Raw genomic sequence first — 25123 nt, 5'->3', positions numbered from 1 at the left:
ACGAATCACTTTAGATTTTTCTATCAACCATTTCTCTAAATTGGAAGATTGTTGAAACAAAATAGCAATGTACAATGGCCACCAAGCTTCAGGGGCAGATTAAGTGGGGGAGGAATAGCTCTGTGTTTGTTTCATTTGGTAAAAATCATTTGTTGGTAGTCAGTAGTAACAAAGTAACGCCGAGATTTTACTTTATTTATCTTTCATCAGTATTCATCTATTTATCGTCAGTAGCGTAGGAGGGGGTGGGAGAAGCTAATCTCAAGGGCATCGTCGCAAACATTTTCCGCTCGCTTCGCTCGCAGGAGAGCCTCAATATTCAGTAGTTTCTTATCGTATTGGGTTTTATATAGAAAAGTCTTTCACGTTCTTGAGACATTCCTGATAAAATAGAAACTAAAAAACTAAAGCAGTCCAATCCTTAAAAAACTGGATTCTGAAATGCGTTTCTATCATTTAACAGTGACCTGGAGGGTGTGGCACCAAAATCATTGTTGCTTAAATCCGCCAAACGTTTATTTATATAAGCTAATAAATTGAATTTTGCCTAAACTAAAGGAACAAACGTTAGCTTGTGAAAAAAAAACTTGAGGTAACAAGAGTTTTTGCAGGTTTTTTTCAAGCTGTTTTATTTGATCCAAGAATTCAAATTCATTTCTTTTCCTAGAAAAGAGGGAAGGTAGAGGATGTCACAATCCACGAAAATGGCCACACAACACTAAACACTAAATCAATTAAATCTCAAGATCTGTAGCAATGTTTGGTCTTTCTAGCAAGACTCCCTTTTAAGATTTGATAGTCTTAACCAAATTATAAACGTTCATGTAAATAAAAGAAACTATGTACAATATATTCTAGCTACTAAGTTCATATGAAAACTCCTTTTTATTTTTTATTGAAATCTAGAACAATAAAAGAGGTATCTGAAACAGGGTCTTTTCAGCCTAATATCTCCCTAATATTCTCTTTATTTTGATCCAGGTCAAACCACTCCCATCTTTTCCCCAATAAAGAGAAATTAGCAGCCATTTTCATGAATGCGATTTTAAGGTTAGCATTTGGATGATCACATACGTGAACTCTTCAACAACTGGTAAGAACCCTAGGCAATTCTATAAATTATGACATATGCTTAGCAATGTTTTTTGTTAGTTGTACAACTTTATATTTGCTTTATTCTCAATTTGCGTGGAATCATTATTTGGTGTCTTGCTGCGAAATACAAACAAAAAATATCTTGTGTACGTTTAGGTGAATGTGTTTTTCTCGTTTTTTTCTCAAACTATACAGCAATATAATAGAAAGTAGGTTTTAAACAATAGTTTTCTAATAACTCAAGAAAACATGTTTTGCAAAATGGTGTTTTTTTTAAATTCTAGAAAAATATTCCCTGTTCCTTCAAGGAATCTGCTTCAATTACAACCTTTTCTCGATAATCAAAATCATATCTATTGTCATCTAAATATTTGCAAAATTAGACAATACTTTAATTAGACAATATTCAGATAAAAAAATTCTTGTTTTGCACCTATAGTTATAAAACGAATCGTTTTGAAAAGTGAATATGATATAGAGAGGGACGTTATCGTGTTCAAATCGGGTGTTTCCAGTGCGCAATGGGCGTGGTTTCGAAAATGTCTAAATTAGCGTCCATCTACTCAGAGCCACGTGGACTTCGAAAATTCCAGTTAACGGCCTATATTTTGTGTTTACGTATGGCAGTCAAAGAATTCCTGGAATCTTCTGCACTGGCCGCTGTTCACCTTCTTAATTAATCTCTCCAAGAAAAAGGGTCAGCCGTAAGTGGGGATAAGCACTGTATAATTAAATGATAACAAATCCAAAATATAAGTTGTGTCTACGAATCCAATGACCTGCTCACCAGGGTTTGTGTTCTTCTACCTAGCTAGGTCATCTGCAATTTAATTACCTTATATCGTGGATAATGCAAGGATCAGAGTGGCAAACTGAACACTCATACAATAACATTTGTCATTAGACTAGCCGGCAGTATGCATATATGACCATGTGTTTCCCTAATCTAATCAGGTTTGATACATTTAATCAAGCTGTAGAGAGATATATCTTCAATTATATTCTAAATTTCGCCTCAAATTGGATTGTAGATTCTTTCTTTGTGATAATTCCTACTAAATGCAAGTCCGTTTCCGCATGGGTGTAAAAGCTATTTCAAATGGCGGATCCAAAGCCCTTCTTTTCCCTGACGACAGGACTTTTGTCATGATCGTCAGCCATTTTAAGTCTTTCAAACGGTGACTGCTAAATATAAAAATTGAAAGTATATCTGCATCTATGCACAGAAATAAGATAACAGCAAAGATCGATCACCTTTTAAACGTATAGTTTGATAAAAGGGCCCTCCTAGATACTGTTTCGTTTCTTATAATCTATCAACGACAAATTCCCGAATAAGTATAGAGTAGAGGATAATCAGACTGGGAAAGTACCAGGGCATACTGGCATAAAATAGAAGCGAGCAACAAAACATACACCACGGAGCAAGAAAAGCTGGGGGCTATAGCCCCACTCTTTTTTGCCAAAAGCGTAAAAAATTAAGAAATTTACCACTAGTCAAGCCCGTTTTCATCCAGTTTTACAGCCACACCCCCCCCCCCCCCGCAAAAATAAAGCACGTTCATTGAATCTAATGAAATGACAATTTTTTGAAAATGGCTTGAGAGGAGAGCTGAATTTCATCATCATTTCATCATCATTTCACCTTGGTTTCTTACAAAGGCTTCTAGGCCTGAAGATAGCTTGAATATGGAGCAGTGGGAGCAACGAACAGAGTAAAAACAGAGGGGGCAATGGGAGCAGTGGGAGCATTGGGGACAATGGGGGCAGCAGGGAAAGCAGGGGTAATTATACCCGGTAAAGTTTAGCCAAGAGGCTGGAAAACCGGCGGTAAAAAGTTTCACTTGTAAAGAAAGTTCATAAACAAATGTTTCTAAAAGTTTATCTTATCATTCGAACCGCAAAATTCTTAAATGTATCTTGCGGAGAGCAGTCGACTCTGTATTGCAATGAAAACAGAATTTTAATGTTACGCGGCATTACTTTGATAAGTGAAGAAATTTATCAGACATAGATATCGTTTAAAGAAATTGAAGTCTCAATCTAAAAAGTGATATAAATAGAAAAAAGTTAGGATCTTTAATATCAGAAACATTTTCAACTTGGTTATATAAAATGAATAAATACTGATGGTTTTTCAAAAATGGTTATAAAATACTTCACATAATATAATATCTTCGCATTTTCATATAAAATGTCGTTTGTAAAAGGGTATCTGTTCGTGTGCTGGAAAGTGTCCCCTGTTTGTTCTGTTCTTTCACTGTATCTAAATATACACAAGTTGCCTCTGTTTATCTCAAAGAATACTTACAGCAACTATCTTCGTTAGAGACGTTTATTCCCTGTTTTGAGCTTGGGAAATCGATTCTTGCTACCAGTTCATCAGGTTTTTATAAAGTTGGTACAGGGCAATATGGCAAATCCAAACAGTTCTGCGGAAGAGAGAAGACAAACAAATTAATATTTTATGATTTGATTTTTGATGAAAGAAATTTCTGGTTAAGCTAGAAATATATCAAGAATAATATTTCTATATACGTATAATCTAGATATTTCCTCTGTTGTATCAACGCATGATCAACGCATGCTCAACGCATGAACAAATTAAACATGTAATAACTATGCTTGTATCCAGGGAGGGGTATTATTTAGACAAAATTCTCTTTAAGATTCAGGATACGGACAAAATCACAGTTTGTTAGAATAAAAATTTCTTGTCCAAACGAAACTGTATTTCATGATAAAAACCGACATTTCGTGCTAGTAACAATAACATAACTTGTGGTAAAACGATTTATATATATTTTATAAACTAATTGTGTTTCTTCAACAATTCCTTCTCTTTTTATAATCGATGTGATCTCATCAAACCAGCAGCAGTATTTTTTCAGTTTTCAATATTATCGACAACTTTAAAGCATCTTGTCCAACCCTGCTTTTAAAATTTAAATTCTACTTTATAGCAATTTTATGATAAAACATGACAACGATTCTTAAAAATGTATACAATTTTTAAAATATTGAATGCATCGGCGGATTTGGAAAAAAAATTGACTGGTTTGTTTTGGCACAGTTACAGAATATCCCCGCGAAAAAACCTAAGAGTTTGACACCTACAAAATGACTTATTTTCGGTTAAACACCTTGTATTTAAAAGCCTTTTTCAACCATCTTTAAAAGCTTCTAAGGCTTTTATTTCAAAGATCCTGGTTTAACAATAAAATACCAAGATTGTCAGGCAACACTGACCAGGTTCATCGTCCTATACATCTTTTAAATAAAAACCTTAATGTATAGATACCACTATTGCCAGGCAACACTGACCTGGTTCCCCTTACATTGCATAAAAGCCCAACTATAGTTTATTTGTTGCAATTAAGAAACACCGCAATACGCCGAGAATAAACAACAATAAATACACGTAAATCAGTGAAGGCTAATATTTCGCCCCGGCATACGGGGCTTCATCAGTGCAAATATAGTTTATTTGTCTAACTCAAAGAATCTTTCTACAAAACTGCAACATTTATAAGCAGCAAACCGTTCACTTACAATTGATCCAATTCTCGCCAGGTACTGTTGGTATTGCCTTGTTACAAAATGTCTTCCCACAACATAGAGACAAGACCCGGACTTTCCCCATTCCATAATGAAATGTCGTACTTCCACCTGGCTTGTAGTTCAGTCCACAGGTAATAAAATGTTGAAACAACTGAAAAAGAAAAAGGCACTAGAGAAATCTTTCAATTGATAACAAGGTCTATCAATTTATATCGAAAAAAGTACAGGTGGTTGAGAAGTCATCAGATGTAAAGAGGGAACCATCAATTTTATGTAGAAAAGTTAAGGATGTGACAACTGAATTACTATTCGAAAACATTGCATTCGAAAAAATTTATGAATGCATTGGCGAAAAAGTTCACCAAAGAAAGGGCCTTTGTCAAATTACTATTGTAACCTTTTATAGCCTGGTCAAATTGATTAAAGGGAAGAGAACTAAGCTAATTGACAATAACCTTGGGAGGGTTTGTCTTACTACCACTAATCAGTGCTTACTACCCACGCTTTTACTGACTCACTCTTTCATCGAAGGCTCTGACACCAAGGGTAATTGACAATCTATCAAAGATACAACAATATATAACTGCACGCTGCATCACCTGGCTTGACCTGTTATACTTGAAAAACGACGAAAAATAGTCTTATAATGATGTAGCCTAATTTTGAAAATATTCACACTTTTAGAAATTAGTTCAAATCATAGCGCGGCCGATTACCATTCGGTATCCAAAATAATTGATTGCATGATCACATTACCCTCACCCCATGAACCCTTAGCTGCAGGAGCGTTTTTAGGGACTGCGGGACCCGGCCAAGGGCCAAAAACATTGGCGGGGCCCTTTTTCATTACAATTTCTATCATTTTATTTGGTTATGGGGCCCCTCTTGGCTACCGTAAACGCGGGGCCTGGGGCCATGGCCCCCTGGACCCCCCACAAAACTGTCACTGCTTAGCTCATACGGTTTTTCAACACATACTCTAAAGGGCCTTCTCAGATTAGAAAGTGACGACAAAATTGTTACGAATTTTATTTTTAGCATAAATGTTTTTCAAAAGAGGTTGTAATCCGTAGGCCTTAAAATAGACGACTTTAGCACAACATTTTAAAACGTTTAAGTAATATTTACCGTGTTTTGTTCTATGCATTACTAATTAACATTTTAAAAATTCTTTGCGGCAAAAGCCCTTCTTTGTCACATATTTTCATATTCAGGAACTAATAATGTGCTATAATATTGACATATGATACATAAACAAAACATCGTTAGGTTAGAAAGAGCTGCCAAATTTAAATAGGTGTTTCAAACGTGATTTCATCCTAGCCACCGTCAACTTTTACAAGGTCAGGTCACCTTTTAAATAGTCATTTAGAAACACACAGAACTCTGACGTTAAAGTATTTCTGCATTTCAAAAGGGTGTATAGAAGTAGGCGATATTTGGGGTGGATGGCTATAGCCGTCAATAACGATTTTGGCTTGTCAAACATTTTAAACCATTGTCAATAATTTTCTTTTGTCACAATAATTTAGCACTCGTCGCACTAGGGCAGTGTCAAGCGAAAATTTAAAACGCTAACCTCAATATTTTGGATGCAATCATACGTTATAAATTTTGATTTCTTTGAACCTTGTTCATATATTTGTCTCACGAAGCAGCCATGATTTGACCAACAAGTAGATATAGGTCCATCGTTGTGTGCTTTTTTGCATAGCACTAAACGATTGGAGTCCAATGTATTATCTTCTCTGATGCTGCGAGTAAACGCCTTTCCTGGATAAAAAAGAGTAAAAATGCGAGCAACTAGAATATTATATTTGATGCTGTTAAACCAATCTGTTGCAAAATGCTCGTTACTGATTACAATTTATTTTGATAATCTCATCAAGCTTATAACACAGAGAAGAAACGAAGAATTTCCCAGTCCCTCCAGGGCATATTTAGCATACTGATTAGGGGGGGGGGGCAATTGCTCCTCCAGCCCCATTGAGTTTCCATTGTTTCAAACAATAGGCAATATTTCTTTCCTTTACATAAACAAAGGCTTGCCCCCCAGAAAATTTCCATTTAGATGGCCAATAAATCCCTTTTGACAGACAAGAGAGTCGTTGAGAGCAAACCCAGGCCTAGGAGTGAAACTTGATATAGATACTGAATACAAATTTTGCTCCATGCTGGTAGTACCCGTTCTCGATGCTCCTTCTCCTCAAGAAGAATTCATGCTCAACTGCGCAATACAGATGGACTGAAAGGAAATTTCATCAGGCAATTTCAAAACTGAACGTTCTGAGGTAAACTGCTAAACAGTGTCCAGAAAATGCTTTTCCCTCATTCGGACAAAACCTTTAAGCTCCAAAGACCTTCCTTGCAGATAAATTAGAAAGAGGGTGGGCATTGGGTGTGGCAATCTTTTTTGTTTTGTTTACGTTGGCCTCTTTCACGGTCATTGATCGTGTGACAACCGTGCTTACTGGGCTCTGCGTTCTGGAATGACGTTAAGTAGAAAAAACAAATCGTGTCAGGAAAATCAGTCCCATAAAGATAGCTACCGAAATCTCAGACGTAATGTTTATCCTTCAAGCACAATAGTCGCTTACGTAAGAATGTTCTTACAAAACCAATAACGTTATGGGATGTTTATTTACCTAAGATGGCTATTCACGGAAAAATTGCTGAAAAACAAAACACAACCAAGAGGCAAAAACAGCAGAGTGGAAGAAAGCAACATTCTCTTACGCAATTTATACGGTTTCCAGACGATGGTTGCTTTTGTAAATAAAAAACAACAGTACCAAACAGACAAGCAGTATAGATGTAAACAGGCGAGAATGAATTGCGTATCACTTCACCCATTAGCCAGAGCACGGCAGAAGTATACAAGGCCAATTATTTTCAAAAAATCCGTTTCTTTTTCCTTGAAATTGCGAGAGGGGCCTCGACTATACATTTTGTTCTTGTGCATTGGAAATTTTTTTAAAAGCGGAGAAAGCAGTCCAAAGAATGGAAGAGCCTTATTTGAAGTCAAGTGACATAAAAGGAAAAAAAAAGTAAAGCAAGCTGAAGAAAGAAATAAGTGATAAAGCTTAATTAAAGCGAAAAATTATGAAATACTATGCTATTAGAAATAATCACAATATCTTCCATATTCTTAGCGTTTATTGATACTTATGCATGAACTCTTTTTTATGAAAATAGTTTGTCATCCAATTATAGTCTCTTTGATAATTTCATACCCTTATCGAAAACGGGAAAAATTCATACCCCTGTTATGCCCCTCTCCCATCCACCTTAGTAGCCAGGATTCAAAAAGCTGCTCTTATCCAGAAAAGGGTTTGAAGTCATAAATCTATTGTTGCTTTTGCCTAATTACAAGCCAACATAATGATATTTTTCATGGATGGTGTCTAACATAACGATTATTAAACTGTAGAAATATTTTATAACTTTTCTGCTCAAAATGCTGAAATTTACACAAACGTATTACAAAGCGAAAAATTATCAAGAATAAATTAAAAAAAATTATACCTGCAATTGTTGGAATCAATATAAATAATGATATGCAGTAAAGCCAGCTTAATTCATGTCTACTCCAAGGTTCCATTTTAAAATTGAAGTAGTTGAATACGTCAAGTCCGTGGTTACTCGTGTTAAAGTAACGAATTGGTGAGCTTGAGGAAGAAATAGAACAAACATCGTAATTGATAAAATATTTAGTTCAAAAGGTTGGCAGTTTTATTATAAATGAAAGGACTTTGTGCATACGCTATACTTTGGAAATCTGTTTGCGATTAGTAATTAAAAGTTTTTTTCATGCATAATTAGTTCTCCATCATTTTGTTGTCCTTCTTATCTTCTACTCAGATTGCAAAGATGACATTTCGATAACTTCTTAGGCAGTTTAGAATATTATCAATTCCAAACCTTCCCAAAATTTGCACAATAAATAAATAAATACTAACTTCAATACTGCCTAAGAAGACTTAATAATACAAAATATTTTTACGTTTAATATATATCTAACTGCCAAGTATTAAAAGATGGTTAATAAAACCGACTGATTCATTAGAAACATAGAAACTTGTTTAATCAAAAAACTGAAATTTAAAAAAAATTAAAATGTTTTTCACCAAATTCTAGGAGTAAGCTGCAATTTAACAAACACAAGCAGAGCCTCAATGCCTGAACAAAATAGATTAAAGAAAACACAATATAATTTTCTCCTTACCAAATTTTGAGCCACGCCTTTTAAACCGTTCTTCTCAACGTTGGCTGGTTTTTGCAGCGCCTCTGCTGAAACGAAAACCTTTAAATCAAAACAGTTTGACAGTTTCAACGTAAATACTCTCAGTTGAATCCAACTACGCTAATTTGCAACAAATAATATCCTAGCATGAAAACTGTTATAACTCTTCAGTCCAGTATTCATTCTTTAATGCTCTGATTGTTTAAGTGCTTTGGGTATTGCAGACACCCAGACTAAGGTTATTTTTTTCGAAAAAGGCGTTGTCAAAAAGCCAGCTTCCTTCAACATAAAAAACACTAGCGAAAACCTTAGGTAGCCTCTCCGCAATCAGGGGCGGATCCAGAGCAAATTTGAAGGAGGGGCAGTTGGTAGTGGGGGCACTGAAAAAAAACTGGTTACGAGAGTACGCTGTATACGACAATTTCAGATACCTTTTTAGAATAAACAACATAACTTTGAGGCAATCCTTGAAGCAAATTAACCTATCGGTCTCAGAAACTTTTTCATCTGATTCTCATTCTTCAAAAGGGGCGCAAAATTTCCAAAAAGGGGCGTCAGACATGCTTCAACTCGTTGAGGAAGGGGTAACTGCCCCTAGTTGCCCCCCCTTAAATCCGCCACTGTCAGCAATAAGGAAACACAGCTAGAAGAGATGGGAGGTCAAATTGTTAACTGGTTCCATTTTTTTATTTCAACGCTACATTTTTATGCCCTTTGAACATTCATAAAAATATCCCAAACACGTTAAGAGACAATCAAAAGAAATATTCGCAGATATCTCTTAAAAATATTAGACTACAATACACTCATTTTTTATATAAGAAACTTGTTATATTTGATATATATTTGGTACAATACAAAGTTACATTGTATACGGCTCAAGCAAAACAAAACAGCAATAATGTATGAATAAAAATACAATGAAATGATTTCAAGACTATTATTGTAGGTTGTGGCAACTTACTCGGTCTTGACGTGTTTTCACGGGCAGACGTTTTGGGTATCATACTCAGGGTTTTTATTCTGAGTTCTGCTGCTTGTTGCAAGAATTTCGCGAATTTTTTCTGCTTGCTAATGTCTTGGCAGGGCAATATGTCGATAAATGTGTATTTAATAAGTTTCGGTGTTAGTACACTATTGAAGTAAGGTCTGAAAAGTCTGTCTTAGGTCCCGACATGCCTCACATTCGATAAGAAAATGGATTTCGTTTTCCACGTTGCCTGAACTACATGTGTCACAAGTTCGCTTTGATACTTCTAGTTTCTGGTGTCTGCCAGTTTCAATTCGAAGTTGGTGATCTAAACTTAGCAATAAGCTTCCTGTATTTGAAATTAGGGAGGTTTAGATAAATCTCTGCTCTAAAATCCTTCTTGAAAAGTTTATACGTTCGTAGCTTAGAGTTATTTTTGCTATTAACTGACGATTGATTTATTTTTTTATACCATTGATTCTTGAAGATTTCGTTAAGTTTTTTAAGAGTTTTCTTGAATAATACATTACTAGAAATTTGATTTGCATTAGTGTAGATATGTTCCATATTTGGAAGTTTCAGGATATACTTAACAGAGTTTAACCAGTCATTTTTATCTCCTGGGAGCATTTTGACATCGTTGTACGCCAGGTGAATCAGTGAGTTATTACTTAGGGTGGCGATTCTGTGCCAGATTTCATCATTGTGGCTAATATGTAGATTGTTACAGGGAACTCGCCTAATTCCCCAAGCACTGCTAGTGTTGGACAGGTACGTTTTAATCCCAAGTACTGAGCAAGTTGCCTTCAAGGTGCTGATCAGTCATTCAAGATCGCAGTCAACTCTTCGCATACTTCATCTTTGAGACCCCGTTTACACTAGAGTGTTTTATCCGGATGAATTTTTATCCGGGTAAATTTTTATCCACTTACGTTGTACCGGATAAAATGTTATCCATTTAGCCCCTCCGTTTACACGGTGAAACTAAATGGTGAGTTTTTAATTGGGCATGCGCACAACCTTTGATTTAAGAACGCGCGAAAATATTTTTCATTGATGTCAGAGTGAACACGTTCATATTTCTGTCTTAAAGTCGACAATGCCAAAGAAATCGGAGAATATATCGACGGGTAGTAGCAAGAAGGCTGATAAAAACTTCACATGGACAGATGAGGAAACTGCTTTGCTGCTCCAAGGTCTTTCCCAGAATCGGCGTGGTCGTCGATTTTTTCTTGAAGCTTTCAGAATACGACTTATTCTTTGTAGTCGTGAATTGCAATCGTCAACTATTGATTCCAAGTTGCGTTGGCTAACTCTATAGGATCTCTCAGATAGAGCAGCTAGCAGAGCGTTTAGCCTTGCTGCAGCAGCTACTGAGCTTAAAAATGCAAACAGAGATAGTATGATGTTTTGAAGACTTTCATCCATGATAGTTCAGGAAACAGGAAAAATGACATGAAATATTAACAAAAGCGCGCCAATTTTTCTCTTTCGCCGTTTCGTTATCATATTTAAATGGCCTCAATATGAAATAGAACAGCCTCACTGTGTATGCTTATAAAAATTTATCCGGATAAAACTGTTTACACTCCCCTTTGCCGGATAATTTTCTATCCGGACAAAAATTTATTTGCTTTCGTAGCAGGATAAATATTTGTACGCCAAAGCGGATAAATATCTACACTGATAAAATTCGCTCGTGTGGACGGAGAGCCTATCCGCATAAATTTTTATCCGGATGAAAATTTATCCGGATAAAACACTCTAGTGTAAACGGGGTCTGAGAAGAGACTTTCGCAAAGGTGAGAAGTACTTCCAAACATGCAACACATCTTCTTGGCATGCTGCACCAGACCTGGATATGAACCGTTATCCACTATGGAGATACTCCATATAAAACTGGATGATATGAGTCTCCTTGTATTTCTGTTTCAATTCACTGGTACCCTACAGCTCGATCAACTCCATTTGAAGATGGAAAGTGAACCAAATTCTCTTGAATCAACTGAGTTTTCCAAAGAGGTAGCATAAGCGGGAACGTGACAACTTGGTCGTACATGACATTCACAAATTGACCATGTCCTTGAAGCTTCTTGTTCAGCTTGTTCGAGTGACTAGTAATGTCAACGAATAATGCTGATCTAGACAAGAATCTAGGTTCAAGGTCTTGATCTGCAATCTTCAATATTTCATTTGTTATAAAATTTCCTTGAGTATTAAATATCATGCATTTGTTTTTATCAATGTTTATTGCAAGTTTCCATTTTGAAAAGAATTCTTCAATTTTACTGAGAGAACTTTTTAAGCCTTCTGACGTACTTCACATCATGGCTAGGTCATCGGCGTGAAAAAGGTGATTGACAAAAGTTCAATCAAGGTCAGTTGGATCACAATCACCCGTAAATATACTTTTTATGGCGTCAATATAGATGTTGAAGAGCAAAGGGCTCAGGACGCATCCTTGTCTAGGTCCAATTTCACTGGTAGTTGGGTCCAAAAACCTCCCTTAAGTTTTTAATACAAAAGCTTATGTTTCCATATATTTGCTATAAAAACGAGTACTGAGCATTATGTTATAATTAAGAAAATTTCAGTACTCGTAGCAAAAAATTTAGAAAAATTTTATTTTGCAAAAAACGGCACTACAGAGTTCGTTTTTTTCAGTCAATATGAATTTACTGGTTGGCATAAAACTTTAGACTCTACCAACAAAATTCTTCACAGCTAACAAGATTCTTATTTTCCGTAGTCAAATAAAATGCTAAAATATGAGATAGAACCTTTTCCCAGCATGAAAAGTTACATAGGATCCCACAAGTTGAAGGTAGAAATGGCATTAAAATTAAGATACTCAAAAGAAGCAACGAGAAATTGATGCAGCGCTGAGAAAGTTAACTTTACAATCGCGACCTTTGTTTCTTACAAAAAAGTATTCGTATTTGTGTCTAAACCTACTAAAACCATTGCATGCTTTACAGCAAAGTTTCGTAACGAATCACTTCACTCTCTTTGCGTAAGTATCAAGCGGCACATTCAAGTCCAGGTGCAGATTTTCTGTTAATGTATGCGATATACCGTAAAAGCTCTATTAAGCCCCCGCGGGGCTTATTTTTTTCAGTCCTAGAGGGGGGACTTAAAGGAGAGGGGAGCTTATTAGAGAGAGTGGGCTTATTAAAAATTTGATGTAAAATCGTTTTAAAAATGCCCTTCTATTTTTTGTTATAAAAATGTCACACAGATGTTTTCAGAAAACTTCGCTAGCAGCTTCAAAGTCTAAGGTCCTAATCTTCATCAGAATCTCCAGAATCAATTGATAACCCTGGTTCATCTACTATGTAAATTTTGACTGACTTCTTAGTCGCACAAGTAAGCCTTTACATGGGCCGTATTAAATGCACATGATCTTTTTATCATCACACCCGTCAAGCGACCCACTCAATGCGCACATTTTTCTTGTTTGACAGCAAAAACTAGAGAGGGGGAGGGGGGGTTAATAGAGAGTGGGGGCTTATTTTAAGTTCTTATTTGATAAGGAGGGGATTAATAGAGAGGGGGCTTAATAGAGAGAGGGGGCTTATAGAGAGAGGGGGCTTAATAGAGCTTTTACGGTAAGTTCATTTTTAGATTCTCAGCAACTACCTACAATAGACTATAGCCTAAATAAATAAAACACAAGACTAAAGCGTTTAATATGGTAAAATATTGGGGTCTTCTATTTAAAAATGTCTAACTTTGAACTATAGCGTTAAAGGGTGACACAAAATACATGAGAGGTTTGAGTGCTTTTGAGCTAGAACTCTTGAGATACAAAGACTCTAATCAGCTCTGTGTCTAAACAAGACTTTAAACTTGATTGCTGTTAGGTCCAGATAAGAAAATTGCTAATTAACATTAAGCTAATTAAAAAACATTTGCTTCTTACCAGCCCCTAGTAGACTTCTTAATATCTACCCTTCACAAGTCCTCTTGCCAATGGTTCTTTGCCAACGACAGTCTTAACCTTACGGCAGTCTTGTAGCATCAAACTAAAGAGAAAGACGTAGATAATGCCGACACTTTAAAAGATGCATGAATGGAACCGATGAGGATTTAGTGACCTAGGAACTTATAAAGCAGAACAAAATGACGTATTAACTGTGCGAATGTCTGATCCCTTCGTTTTAATCTCACTAGAGATTTCGCTGTATTTCGGTATCTGCTGGTTGGCTCATCCTTGTGTAACTGTGAAGGCGACATGAAGGATAACAAGTAATATGACATGAGGTTTAAACCACCAATCTTCTTATTCTGCTCTGTAAATCGGCAAGGACAGGACTTTAGTATGGTATCATAACAATGATGATCATCTGCTGCAGAATCACTTGCATAGGCAAGATCTATCAAATAACTGTGTAGTTTCATAACTTTTCGAAAAGGAGAGGGGGGAAGTGAAGAAGGGAAAGTCAAATACCAGATAAAGAATCTATACATGAAAAAGTACTATCTATACAACAATGGTGATCTGGAATTTGCTATGATCTCTTAAAGGGTCTTTAAAAGGCCTTATAACTAAAGCTACATTTACAAGATAGGCAGGTATCAATAGAAGAAGAAAACGCCACACCCATCTGTTCAAAACAATATTCGAAAGTTACCTCTAGTAGTAATAGCATTTCAATTTGACGATTAAGTACCAGACACATGATCTACTTAATAAGTATGGAAAGATCAAGCCACTTACCTTTAAAGAAACTGTTTCTCGTCATCTGCCTTGGCATGGAAACGCGAAATCATCTGCCCTGGCACGAGGACTGAACGAATGCCGCGGTTAAATCCTTATTTGAGATGATAGTTACTTTGTCTGGACCATTTGTAAATATGAAGAGTATCCTTTTCCGCTTGAAAGTATCATGAAATCCAAACATAAATAAAATGATTGAGAAACCACAGTGAGGAAGTCAGTTTTGGAGATGGGGTGGCAATTTGGCTTAACAAAATGTTGTATCAGCATTAGTGATTCAGCAGAAGAATAGGAGTTGAAACAGCTTTAATTTACGAATCTAAGCAGGTCAAATTGATGTTACACATTCTCAAGCATAATAACTGTTAAAGACAATGATTAACTTGTGTCTTATTTGCCAACTTGGTTCAGCTAGCATTTGTTTTCTTGATAACTGAACGCAGAGTTTCGAGTTTCGTAAAAAACATTTTGGGAAGTCACAACTTTAATATTTTTTAGGATATGAATCTCAAGTCAGGTCAAAATCTGACAGAAGGTAAACATTTTCAAACCTTTTTTATAATTTTACAAAATCATAAACTTTATACCGTCAAATTCGGATACAAATAGCCTGGTTTCTAAAAGTCTGTTTCGGAAGTTTTACCCGTATCTTGTTTCTTGAACAAAATTCAAAACTATTGTCTAACTTATTTTAAGCTTTAAAACCTTTAAAAGTTTAAGCAAGATATCTTCTGATTCATAAGTTAAAAAACAGCTTCCTATACAAGTACGCCTTGGCCTGAAAAATGCCGTCCAAAAAAAATTGATAAAGCTATTCGAACTTTTTAGTAGTACCAACAATTTTATCGAGATTTATAAATTTGGTTATTCAATTTAGTCACTCTTAATTGATAAACTTAAGGATTTTGCAGATGGCCAATTCAAATAGTCAGAATTATCTGTTTTACTGCAAAATGAAGATTATCTTAAGTTTCGCATAATCAACGTGTTGCTTTTCTGCATTTCTATTGCCTTCTTTCTTTCAAAATTTGCGCCTATCCAAGAACTGGCGTAATTACATAAAAATATGACGTGAAGTTTTCCTTTAATAGTTAATCGAATTGCTACTTTTGCTCATTATCAAATGATTTGCAGAGTTGTTCATAAAAACGAGGAGCAAAACTGAAAAAGGTTGCAGGAGTGAAAGTTTTTGAAAATTTTTTTTATCTTTAGATCATTAGAGAGATCAAACAGAGATTATCCGGACCTCGGCTTCTTTTAGGAAATGGCAGCGAAAACGAATAACTTCACTTCCTACAGATTAAATTCAACTGATGTCCCGACGCTTTCAAGCAAAAGAGAGATTTCCCTTTTCATTAATCTTTATGTAGTACACTTCTCAGATATTGGTTAAGATGAATATTCAAGAATTCTAAATATTTCTTCTATCCGAATGGCGACGTCTGTCAACGCCTACATGGCAGGCTACAAGTTTCGTGCATGCGCTCTAATAACGGACAGAGATTACGTAAAAGACTCATTTGCAAGACAACTCAAGAATTTGAGGGGATCTTCTTGTTTGTTCCTTTCAAGGACCACCGGCGTCAGAATATAAAATATAAGCTTAAACTGTTATAGTTTTAGACCCTCTGGTCCACTAGCTGCGTGTCACATCTGCTAAATATCATTTTCACTGAAACAGTTACTATGTGCGCTGAGAGATGTTTGATGCAGCCTTCCATTTTTGCAGATGTATTTTAGCAAACTTTGATGTTTTCAATGGTTTTATTGCGAGACACACACGAAAGAATTTTTCTCAAGCACAGTGGCACTCGTGCCTTTTCGGCTCAAGCGAATTTTTTTCCGTGTGTGGTGATAAACAAGTAACGAAATTCTTATTTCCGACCAGATGCAAAACATCTAACATGTTTGAGTTTTTGTTTCCTTTACTTTATATAAAGTGTAAAATCCCAAGAAATGGGAAAAATAGAGAATAAAATTGATATAACCTTTCTTTTTGTTAAAAAACCGGTTAAAAATTATATACAAGATGCTGAACAATCTTGAATTCACATTTTATGTGAGATTGCCACAAATTAGAATCAAGTCAACCCATTCTACTTGTTTATGCTCATTTATTAGTTCACAAAGAAAGAAAAATATGTTCTAAGATTGAGATTAAACAATATGCTTTAAAAAGGCATAAAACATTTTAAAACCCCATAAATCAATACAGTGTTTCAGAAAAAAGAATCTTCTTGATCTAAAATGCAACCACTAACAAATAAACAAAGATAAATCTATTTCCCTATAAACAATGGCATGAAGTAATTAATAAACACATGTAAAACATACTGAGTCATATATTTACATGGAATAAAAACCAAAAAACAAAGAAACAAACAAACAAAAACAGACGAAAACAAATAAAAAACAGACAAACAAACAAATAAAAAACAGACAAACAAACAAACAAACAAACAAACAAAAACTAAAACTAAAACAAAAACTTCTGTTTCCTAACTTGCCAAATAAAATAAAACAATTTAAATTTGAAAATCAGAAGTCTTGAAATTACAATCAGTGCATTTTAACACAAGACACATTGAAGGAACAATACATAATAAAATATGTTATTGAACTCAAATCAAATATTGAAGCTAGAGTGTGATTTGGGGAGCTTCGATGAGACAATTAACTTTACAATTAACAATTAAAATCATAAGAACAAACTAAAAAGGTCCTTAAGTGCAAATCTGGTGAAACATTTTGAGCAACTCCAGTTACTCAAAATTCAACCACACATATTTGATCAATCTACAAACGATCTTAGCAGCAAATAAGATTTCTGATTAATCTGAGAAAATTTCATGAATCTACAGAAACTTTGAAGACTCTAATGATTTGAACAAAGTGAAGGAGAGTTCTCATAAATGTAATATTAGTCATCTTATGTTAAGTTTCAATAAGAACATATCAAAAAGTGACAATATACATAAATCAAGTTTGATCAAACAGTGTCAGTAGGAGTTGCAATTAACCGCTGATGATAAATCCATAAACAAGTTCCATTGTGTGGCTGACTAGGCCTGTATGTTGCATGTGTGAAACATTCAAGCAAAAAAATGGAGCAACAAACTTAGTCCGTTTTCATTGCTTTTCTCCTTGTTTTTGCCAAATTTGTTTGTCTTGTTCCTGGCAAAGAAAAACAAGATTTCTATAAGTTGTTTTTCAAGATTTTAAGATTTTTCACCTTTTATGAATGTAGTTTTCAATACTGAATTATTATTAAACTAGTAGAACATACAACTAGCAGCATATACTTAAATCAAGCCAGGACACTTGTGACTGATTAACTTTAGAAAATTAGTCAAAATTGAAATCAGAAAAAAGCATATTAAAGTTTTAACAGCAATCAAATGTACTAGGCAATACATAAATATGCTGTTTTTCTTTATTCAGTTTTGTAAATTCAGTCTTTGTTTATAGGCATTGGGTAACTAGAAAATGAGATCGCTCAACTGGTCTGAATGAAAGGAAGAGTGAGGAGCTGAAAAAAGGTGACCATATGAGAGAAGAGATTTGTTATAAAGCAGAGGAAAAGACAAGCTCTACTGGATGTTCCAAATGCTGAACATCCTTCTATTGAATATAGACATTCAAATGAAAAATAAGTCGTTATGAAAGGGACAAAATGTAACAGAGCGTGAAAAGGTAAATATATTTTGGAAAGGCTGGGGGGGGGGGGGTGGGTGGGTAGCTTGACTCCATTCAAAATGGCAAAGTTAAAGTGAAATTCTCAAAGAAGACAATGAAATATACTTTGTGTAAATAGATAAAGTCAATGACCAGCAAACGAGGAGCAGAAAGGCTGTGGGCCTGGAAACTCAACATGTGACTAGTAACAAAAAAAAGAAGAACTAGACGAGATTATAAGAATATTTACAGGAAAGACAGATTCATAATTTGCTTTAAAAGATTAGTGCATTCAATAGAAGACGAGCTGTAAAAAGTGTGTTGCTATTTAAAGACTGTATTGCAATAGAGGGGAAATGCTGCATTAATTTGACTCGATAGAATGTTTTTGCCAATATACTGGCATGTTGAAAACGATTAAAGTGCAGGAGTAAAGTTCATCCTTGATTACCCAAACTTCAATTATTGATATGACTAGACATGACTTTAAGAAAGTTTTTGGTTGTCTTTGGCTGGCTATGGTTGTTATTTTTCAATTGTGCAAACACAAACCATTGTCTCTCACAAAAATAAGGAAATGTGTGTTGAAAGTCTGCACTAAGACCCTCAGGGAAAAACCAGACCTAGAAGGATTGTTTAAGAAATGATTTAACACCTCTAATGAACCTAACACCTCTAAAGCAACTTTAGATGAACCTAGATAAGCAAAAATGCAATGAAAAATTAATATGAACCTTTCTTTTTCTTGTCTCTTTCTTTTTGGTCAATCTCTTTGATCATCATATATGCTAAGATTGCACTGCAAATCATGATTGGACTTAGTGCCAAGAAAACTAGAAAAAAAATTCTCTTTAGCAAAAGTGTAGCTTCTGTCATTTAGTTAATCAATTAATCTGAACACTATTAAAAAGTGTTCATATTTCATTTCTTCACATTAAACAAAGTGCTTTAAAACATAAGAAAAAGATTTCTTACTTGTACATGATGGAAAATAAGCAATGGCACTTAAGGGACTTAAGGGTAATGTTACAAGATCAATTTCAAACATCAGAATTCAAAACTTTCTACCAGGAATAAATAAGAGTATTGCTTCATGTTTTGAATTACTATGTTTTGAATATTTACATATTTCTGAAGAATTGAATGAAGTATTTATACGTAAAAATAATAATACAAAAAGACAAGATGTCAGCAAATCTCATGGCTTTACGGTGATCTTAAAGGCCCAAGTGTAACTACAAGTTTTCAGTTTAATTCTTAATCCCACCAGAGGCAGATCAAGACTACAGCAACCTATGCAGAAGCATAAGTCAGATTTCCACAACAACAAAATAAAATAAAAACTATCAAAACTTTTGATCAATAGTTTCTTTGGCAAATTCTTCAGCAACGTCCGCCCTAGATCCGCCTCCGTTGATACCAACAACATGCAGAAGACAGCAGGGCATACACTTTGCTGACTACTTTATGGCCCCTGCATAGAAAAGTCGAGTGGTGATTCTAGGCATTTATCTGGTCCGTATTTTCTGAATCCAGAAACTTGTTTGTCCTTCGAGAGCCAATCACCGCTTGCTTGATCTCTGCAAATGTTTTGTAAGCCAATCAGAGTGTACTTCACCTCTGCAATCTTTGGCGGGAGCATTAGGTGAGATTTGATTTAGCAACTCAGAAGCCGAGCTTGCCTCTGCAGCGGTTCAGCCAACCAATAGGAATCAGAGTAGACCTATTCAATTGTTTACAGTGGACCTATGCAATTGTTTGTTACAGCCAATGAAATGGCAATTGACAATCGCTGCTTCACCCCCTGCTAATCTGCTAAGGAAGGAACATCTGTTTTGTGTTTTTGTGGTATGACCACTGTGTTTGAAAAGTGGAGGGCCCTGGTTCGAATCCTACTGGAGTAGGTTTTCTCAATACCTTTTTCCTTCCAATTGCAAATAAATTTAATCTTCTCTTTGCGAGTCGTTTCCTTAGAATTCCTTTCTTGAATCCCCTATTCAATATCAGAGATACAAATTTTATTGAGAAATGTTTGGGTGTTTTCAGCACAAAAGGGCGTGGCTTTTTCTTCTGACAACCTTTGCATGGGTCAGAATTCAGGCTGGATCCGCGCCTGCCCACTACATACAATTTATCACAATAATTCAACAAATAAATTAGCAAAACTACAATAAAATAAGACAAAGTTACAGGAAAAAAATACATCGGAAGGTGAAATCATTAGCATACACATTCAAGGAAAGAAAGAGTAAGATAGATTGTATGGAGCCTCTTTTCTAGACATGTCTTGTCAAAACAAGGGTTATCAATCGTTTGAGATGTTATATTAGGTTAATTTTGGGATACTCACAATACATGAGGAATTCTTTAGGGCTGCGGGCGGCGTACTCAACAAGGCTGAGCGCCAATTTCTCGAAAAACTCTTTCCAAGTTTCTTCCGCCATAACTGTTAGCTGGAAATTTATTAGGCCCTTCAAAGCCTCTCTTTCGGAAAACTCTTTCCATTGGGAACGAGGCCATTGGAACATATGGCGGGAAGTTAATTTGAAATTATCACGAAATGCAAAAGGTTTCAAAACATACAAACGAGAAGGAGTCTTATTTCCGAAGTGGTGTAGAGAATATGGTATGGGTTTTTATTTATCAACAATTGTATGATAAAAAAGTGAAGAATTTTTTTGTATTTGTCCAGTAGTGTAACAAGAAGGGCTTTTTCTTTGTACATTTGAAAAAAGGAAAAGCTTTTCTCTATGATGCAATGCAAGCAACTGTCCTCCTTCCATTTGAATAAGGACTGTTTAGGTTTTGCGGGAGTTAACCTCCTTGTCGCACTCAACCAATATATTCGGACATAGATTTTGACATTCGATGTAATTTGTGATGAAAGCTCATTTCAAGTATCAGTTTGCAGTGCTGCCAGTTTTTCAGTTTTCAGTTTCCATCTCATCAATCAATCCTGAATACAATTCTACATGATACACTACACTTAGCTAAATACATACAAAAATACCGCACTACACAAAAAAATTAAAATTAAAGATTACAGAAAAAGAACTTTACATTATTGTATTTAAGATTGATTGATTTAGGAGGAGCTCTCTAAATAGGTTAATTAATCGAGAGAGCATAATAAAACTACAGCATATTTTATCAGAATCAAAACAAAATGTTTGCCAAGTTTCCTGAAGAGACCAAATGACTAGCAAAAATTTAGAGATATTTTTTAAAACGCAAGCACAAGAGCGTTTTTCTGATTGGCCTATTTTGATCCACAACTGGGTATTCATTTTTCATCGTGTTCTTTCGGACCCTTATTCTGAAGTTTTATGCTCTGAGGAGTGTCAGACGAAAAAGCTTTAGTATGTTGTAAAATGTTTGCTTTTTTTCAAAGCCATTTTGAAATTCTGTACTGCAAAAAAATTAAACTATGTTAATTTGAAATCAACACTGTCAATATTATACTGGATGGAAAGCTGCAAAACATGAAGATAACATTTATTGGACAATGAGATCCAAAAAATTGTAGGTCCTGTTAACATCAGGCAATCCAAGATTTCCTTTGCCTAAGTGAGTGATAAGTGAGTGCCCAGGTAAGTGTAGGAAAAAAGTTTGTTCTTGAATTTTTTGCAAAGAAATAAATTGCATAAGGCATGATCTTACATTGATAGTGATATACAGTTCACCAGCAACATACTATTTTCTCCTCTTTGCAAGTTTTTTTGGTTTTCCAAAGCCAACATCACTTTCAAGACCTTCATGGGTCCTAGATCCCTAAAATTCCTCTTGGACTGCACACAGATTGTCAAACAAAAAATTTTGTTCTGACATTATAATGCAAAATAATTCTTATAAAAAATAACGCTATTGAGTTCAGGGGTACTGCAGCCCCTGCCATAAGACTTTTAGCAAAGGAGCAGTAGTAAACCACTTTCCGTAGTAGTAAAAGTAGCAAAGTAGTAAAAAGCTTTATGACTTCTTAAGATTTTTGAAATTAAGTTAAATCAGTCACTGACATACAAATAATTTAGTGGTGGGCATGGTCCCAATATCATATTTCATAAAAATTAACCCTTAAATTTTCATGTTTAGCTTAAAAATGCATTTTTAAATAGAGCTATTGCACTCAGAATGAAAATCTGTAATTCAATAATTGCAGTTTTGTGACAAATCTGGAAAAATATTTAATTTTTATAATTAATTTTATCAATTTTTTTTATTAGAAATTTTTTGGACTTGCTAGCCATCAGCTTTATTTATTGGGACTTGCAATTTTGTGACAGATCTGGAAAAATATTTAAATCTTTAAATTCATATTAGAAAATTTTTTTTTAGAAACTTCTAGGACTTGTTAGCCATCAGCTTTATTTTTATATATTACTGTAAGATAATGTAAATTTGGTGATGAATTGAAATTAGGCCATCAATCACTAGAAAGAGGTTTTACCTTTTATCATATTTTGCTGGTGTTTGCTATTACTTTCTTGTTAAGTTTGTGAAGCACTCTGTTAACCAATGCAAGTTGTGTTATACGTCATGAGACAAATAGTACCCCTCCTGTGTTACCCATTACCCCCCAACCCTTCAAATTGAAATTTTTTTTATATCTTAGAAACTTTATGTCATTTAAAGGATGAGCAATAGAGGATAACAGCAAGGAACAATTTTTTCCCCTACATAAGCAAACATTTCTGGGCTGGTTCTTGTTTTAAAAATTCTCCAGTTTTGGGGTACTCCCCCGAAATTTTTTGCTTCCTCTTCAGCCTCCTTTTCAGCCTCCTTTTCAGCCTCCTCTTCAGCCTCCTCTTCAGCCTCCTCTTCAGCCTCCTTGCTCTGGCATTGTTGAAATTGTTTTACAGGTTACCTTGTCGAAAAATTTAGAGTAGTTCAAAATTTTAAGCTTTCGAAGTCGAATATCATGCAGAGCCTTCCACGTTTGAATCTATATTGGCTTATTCTATTATCAAGTTAAAAACTGATAATACCTTGAGAATTTCAGCAGACTATTAAGGCAAAAACTCTCTTCTGTATTTGTCTCATGTAAATGTTTCTTCTGCTTTGCATGTTTATGACATTTAAATTGCTTTCCGTAAACGAGCGTTTGTCAGCACAATATGAATATAAGACAAATTCCCTACTTTTGGTGGCTAATTTACAAAGATTCGTTCTAGTTATTTGTGAAAACTACTTTCTCGCTTCGTCTTAATATGATATTACTGTTGGGAAAGAAATACACTTTTTTGCTAATCTAATGCGTAAAGCTTTCTCAGAATGCAGTTTTTGTGGATTTGAATTGAGAATTTACCCTGTCTTTGCCAGATAACTTGTATTAAGATGAGTCTGTCACACAATTTGTTGGATTATTTTGTGCTTAAAGCCCATTAGTTAGCGTAAGAAGATTTAATTTGTGAAACTTTTGGGATCTTCTGCTTAAAACCTACTTTTGCGAAGATTACGTTATCAAAAATTTATTGCTGCTTTTCATACTTGAGACTGGATTAATCTGCTCATGATTTGGAGAAGAAAAATAAGGATTTCGTCAGCCATACGATAAAGTTTTGTTGAATTTTATGAACCTGAGTAGGGTGTGTTTGCAAATAACTAAAGAAACGGAAGCAGTTTTGTACACGCGTCACTAAGTATTTTGTTTTGTCTTGCAATTACAGAAGAATTCATTTGATAATCACATCAAGTCTCTTAACCTTGGTCTTTACCTTGGAAGCTACATGTTCAACGTTCTTCATTTCGTTACGTGTTCAACTTGAGCGAGAAATCTCCCTGAAGAGCTCAGAATTCGGATCGGTAAGTGACGCTAACTCAATCGATTTTATTACATTTGACAGGAGTTGTTCCAAGATTTCAATTTCAAGACTATTTTCCCCCTTCTTATTCTTCTTATTCCAATATCAAAACTCAACCTACAACAGGATATAGATCTTATCTCGTATAAATTTCTCATTATACAGTATTTAATTCAGTTTCTTAAGTGTGTACGAAACCATCAGCATGACGAGAAATCCCTTCGAATTTTTCGTGCCAGCGTGAAACTTTCTGACAGGAACGGTTTTTTCAAATTCTAATTTTATTCTAATTTTCAAAAGAGCATCCTTGTGGGGAAATGGATGGAACTGAAAAATAATTCAAAAATTTGTAAGCATTGCAAAGTCCTTACCGCCTCTTTCCCCATGGTTTGTTTTAACATTCATTTCAAATTTCTTACTTCGTTTTTCACATTTCGTAATAGCGCCTTGAATATGTTTTCTGGTGATTTAAGTTAAAAACACACGTGGAATTTGACTACGAAACCGAAAACTTTGTTAGCTGCTACACAATTTCCTAAAATGTTAAGTCATGCTTAATATTTATAAGCTAGAGAATAAAGTCTTCTGCAGGTTTTAAAAGGTCTTATCGGTTGATGGTAGTAGATTCATTTACTTTTCTCGTTGGGTAAAGCATAGGTCAGTTGATTGGAAGGAGCTTATCAGAGACGCAGAAAAATGCGTATTTTCTGTATCATTAATATTTTGGTACCAGGGTACGAGTTTTCACGAGTATTTAACTTCCAAACGATGCATGAAGGGTTTTGGAGGAGAAGGAGAAGTTATTCAAATTGAGATTTATAAATGACTCGCGCTTATAAAAGCATCATAACATGGATTTGAGCAACTAATCCCTGTTTTTCCAATGTTCACTATTTTTATCATTTTAGATAAGCAAATCTGGCAATAATTTTGGGGATAGTGTTCCCCTCCCCATGCACCCGTCTATTACGACCCTGCATAGGTTTGATCTTGCAAAGAACCATCCAAAAAATTTGTAATTGTGAATTGTGTCTGATATCGAATCTATTAATGTTAGCAGA

At 35.0% G+C, this 25123-nt stretch overlaps 3 protein-coding genes across 6 annotated transcripts in view; 1 reads left to right on the top strand and 2 right to left on the bottom strand.

The window, feature by feature from the left end:
- Positions 1-3053: 3053 nt before the first annotated feature.
- Positions 3054-17336, bottom strand: LOC135681507 (uncharacterized). 2 transcript variants are annotated; one of them, XM_089111816.1, is made up of 7 exons: positions 14590-17336; positions 13792-13894; positions 8882-8946; positions 8182-8324; positions 6236-6429; positions 4648-4807; positions 3054-3527 (listed from the first exon to the last, which is right to left on the bottom strand). In XM_089111816.1, coding segments are annotated over exons 4-7 (432 nt in total). In that variant the 5' UTR covers positions 8258-8324; positions 8882-8946; positions 13792-13894; positions 14590-17336; the 3' UTR covers positions 3054-3525. The 2 variants fall into 2 exon arrangements, with proteins under 2 accessions (XP_088967942.1, XP_088967943.1); XM_089111817.1 differs by having other exon boundaries at positions 8882-8943.
- A 146-nt stretch (positions 17337-17482) lies between these two features.
- Positions 17483-20774, bottom strand: LOC135681506 (small integral membrane protein 15-like). The gene is made up of 3 exons (XM_089111818.1): positions 20615-20774; positions 18999-19097; positions 17483-17763 (listed from the first exon to the last, which is right to left on the bottom strand). The coding sequence occupies exons 1-3, from the start codon at positions 20706-20708 to the stop codon at positions 17708-17710; spliced, it is 249 nt and encodes an 82-aa protein (XP_088967944.1). The 5' UTR covers positions 20709-20774; the 3' UTR covers positions 17483-17707.
- Positions 20775-20781: 7 nt separating this feature from the next.
- Positions 20782-25123, top strand: part of LOC135681616 (uncharacterized) — a 128265-nt gene continuing 123923 nt past the window's right edge. For 2 of the 3 annotated variants that reach the window (XM_065196176.2, XM_065196170.2), the window contains exons 1-2: positions 20782-20890; positions 23928-24063. The gene's annotated coding sequence lies outside the window, so the exon portion shown is untranslated. The remainder of the gene's footprint in view (positions 20891-23927; positions 24064-25123) is intronic. The other variant, XM_065196171.2, reaches the window with a different exon arrangement.

Source organism: Rhopilema esculentum, chromosome 12 (assembly GCF_057945365.1).
Source record: "Rhopilema esculentum isolate cy_ngs chromosome 12, ASM5794536v1, whole genome shotgun sequence".
Lineage (NCBI taxonomy): Eukaryota > Metazoa > Cnidaria > Scyphozoa > Rhizostomeae > Rhizostomatidae > Rhopilema > Rhopilema esculentum.
Note: the sequence above shows the minus strand (reverse complement) of the source record. Positions and strands in the feature narration are given on the sequence as shown.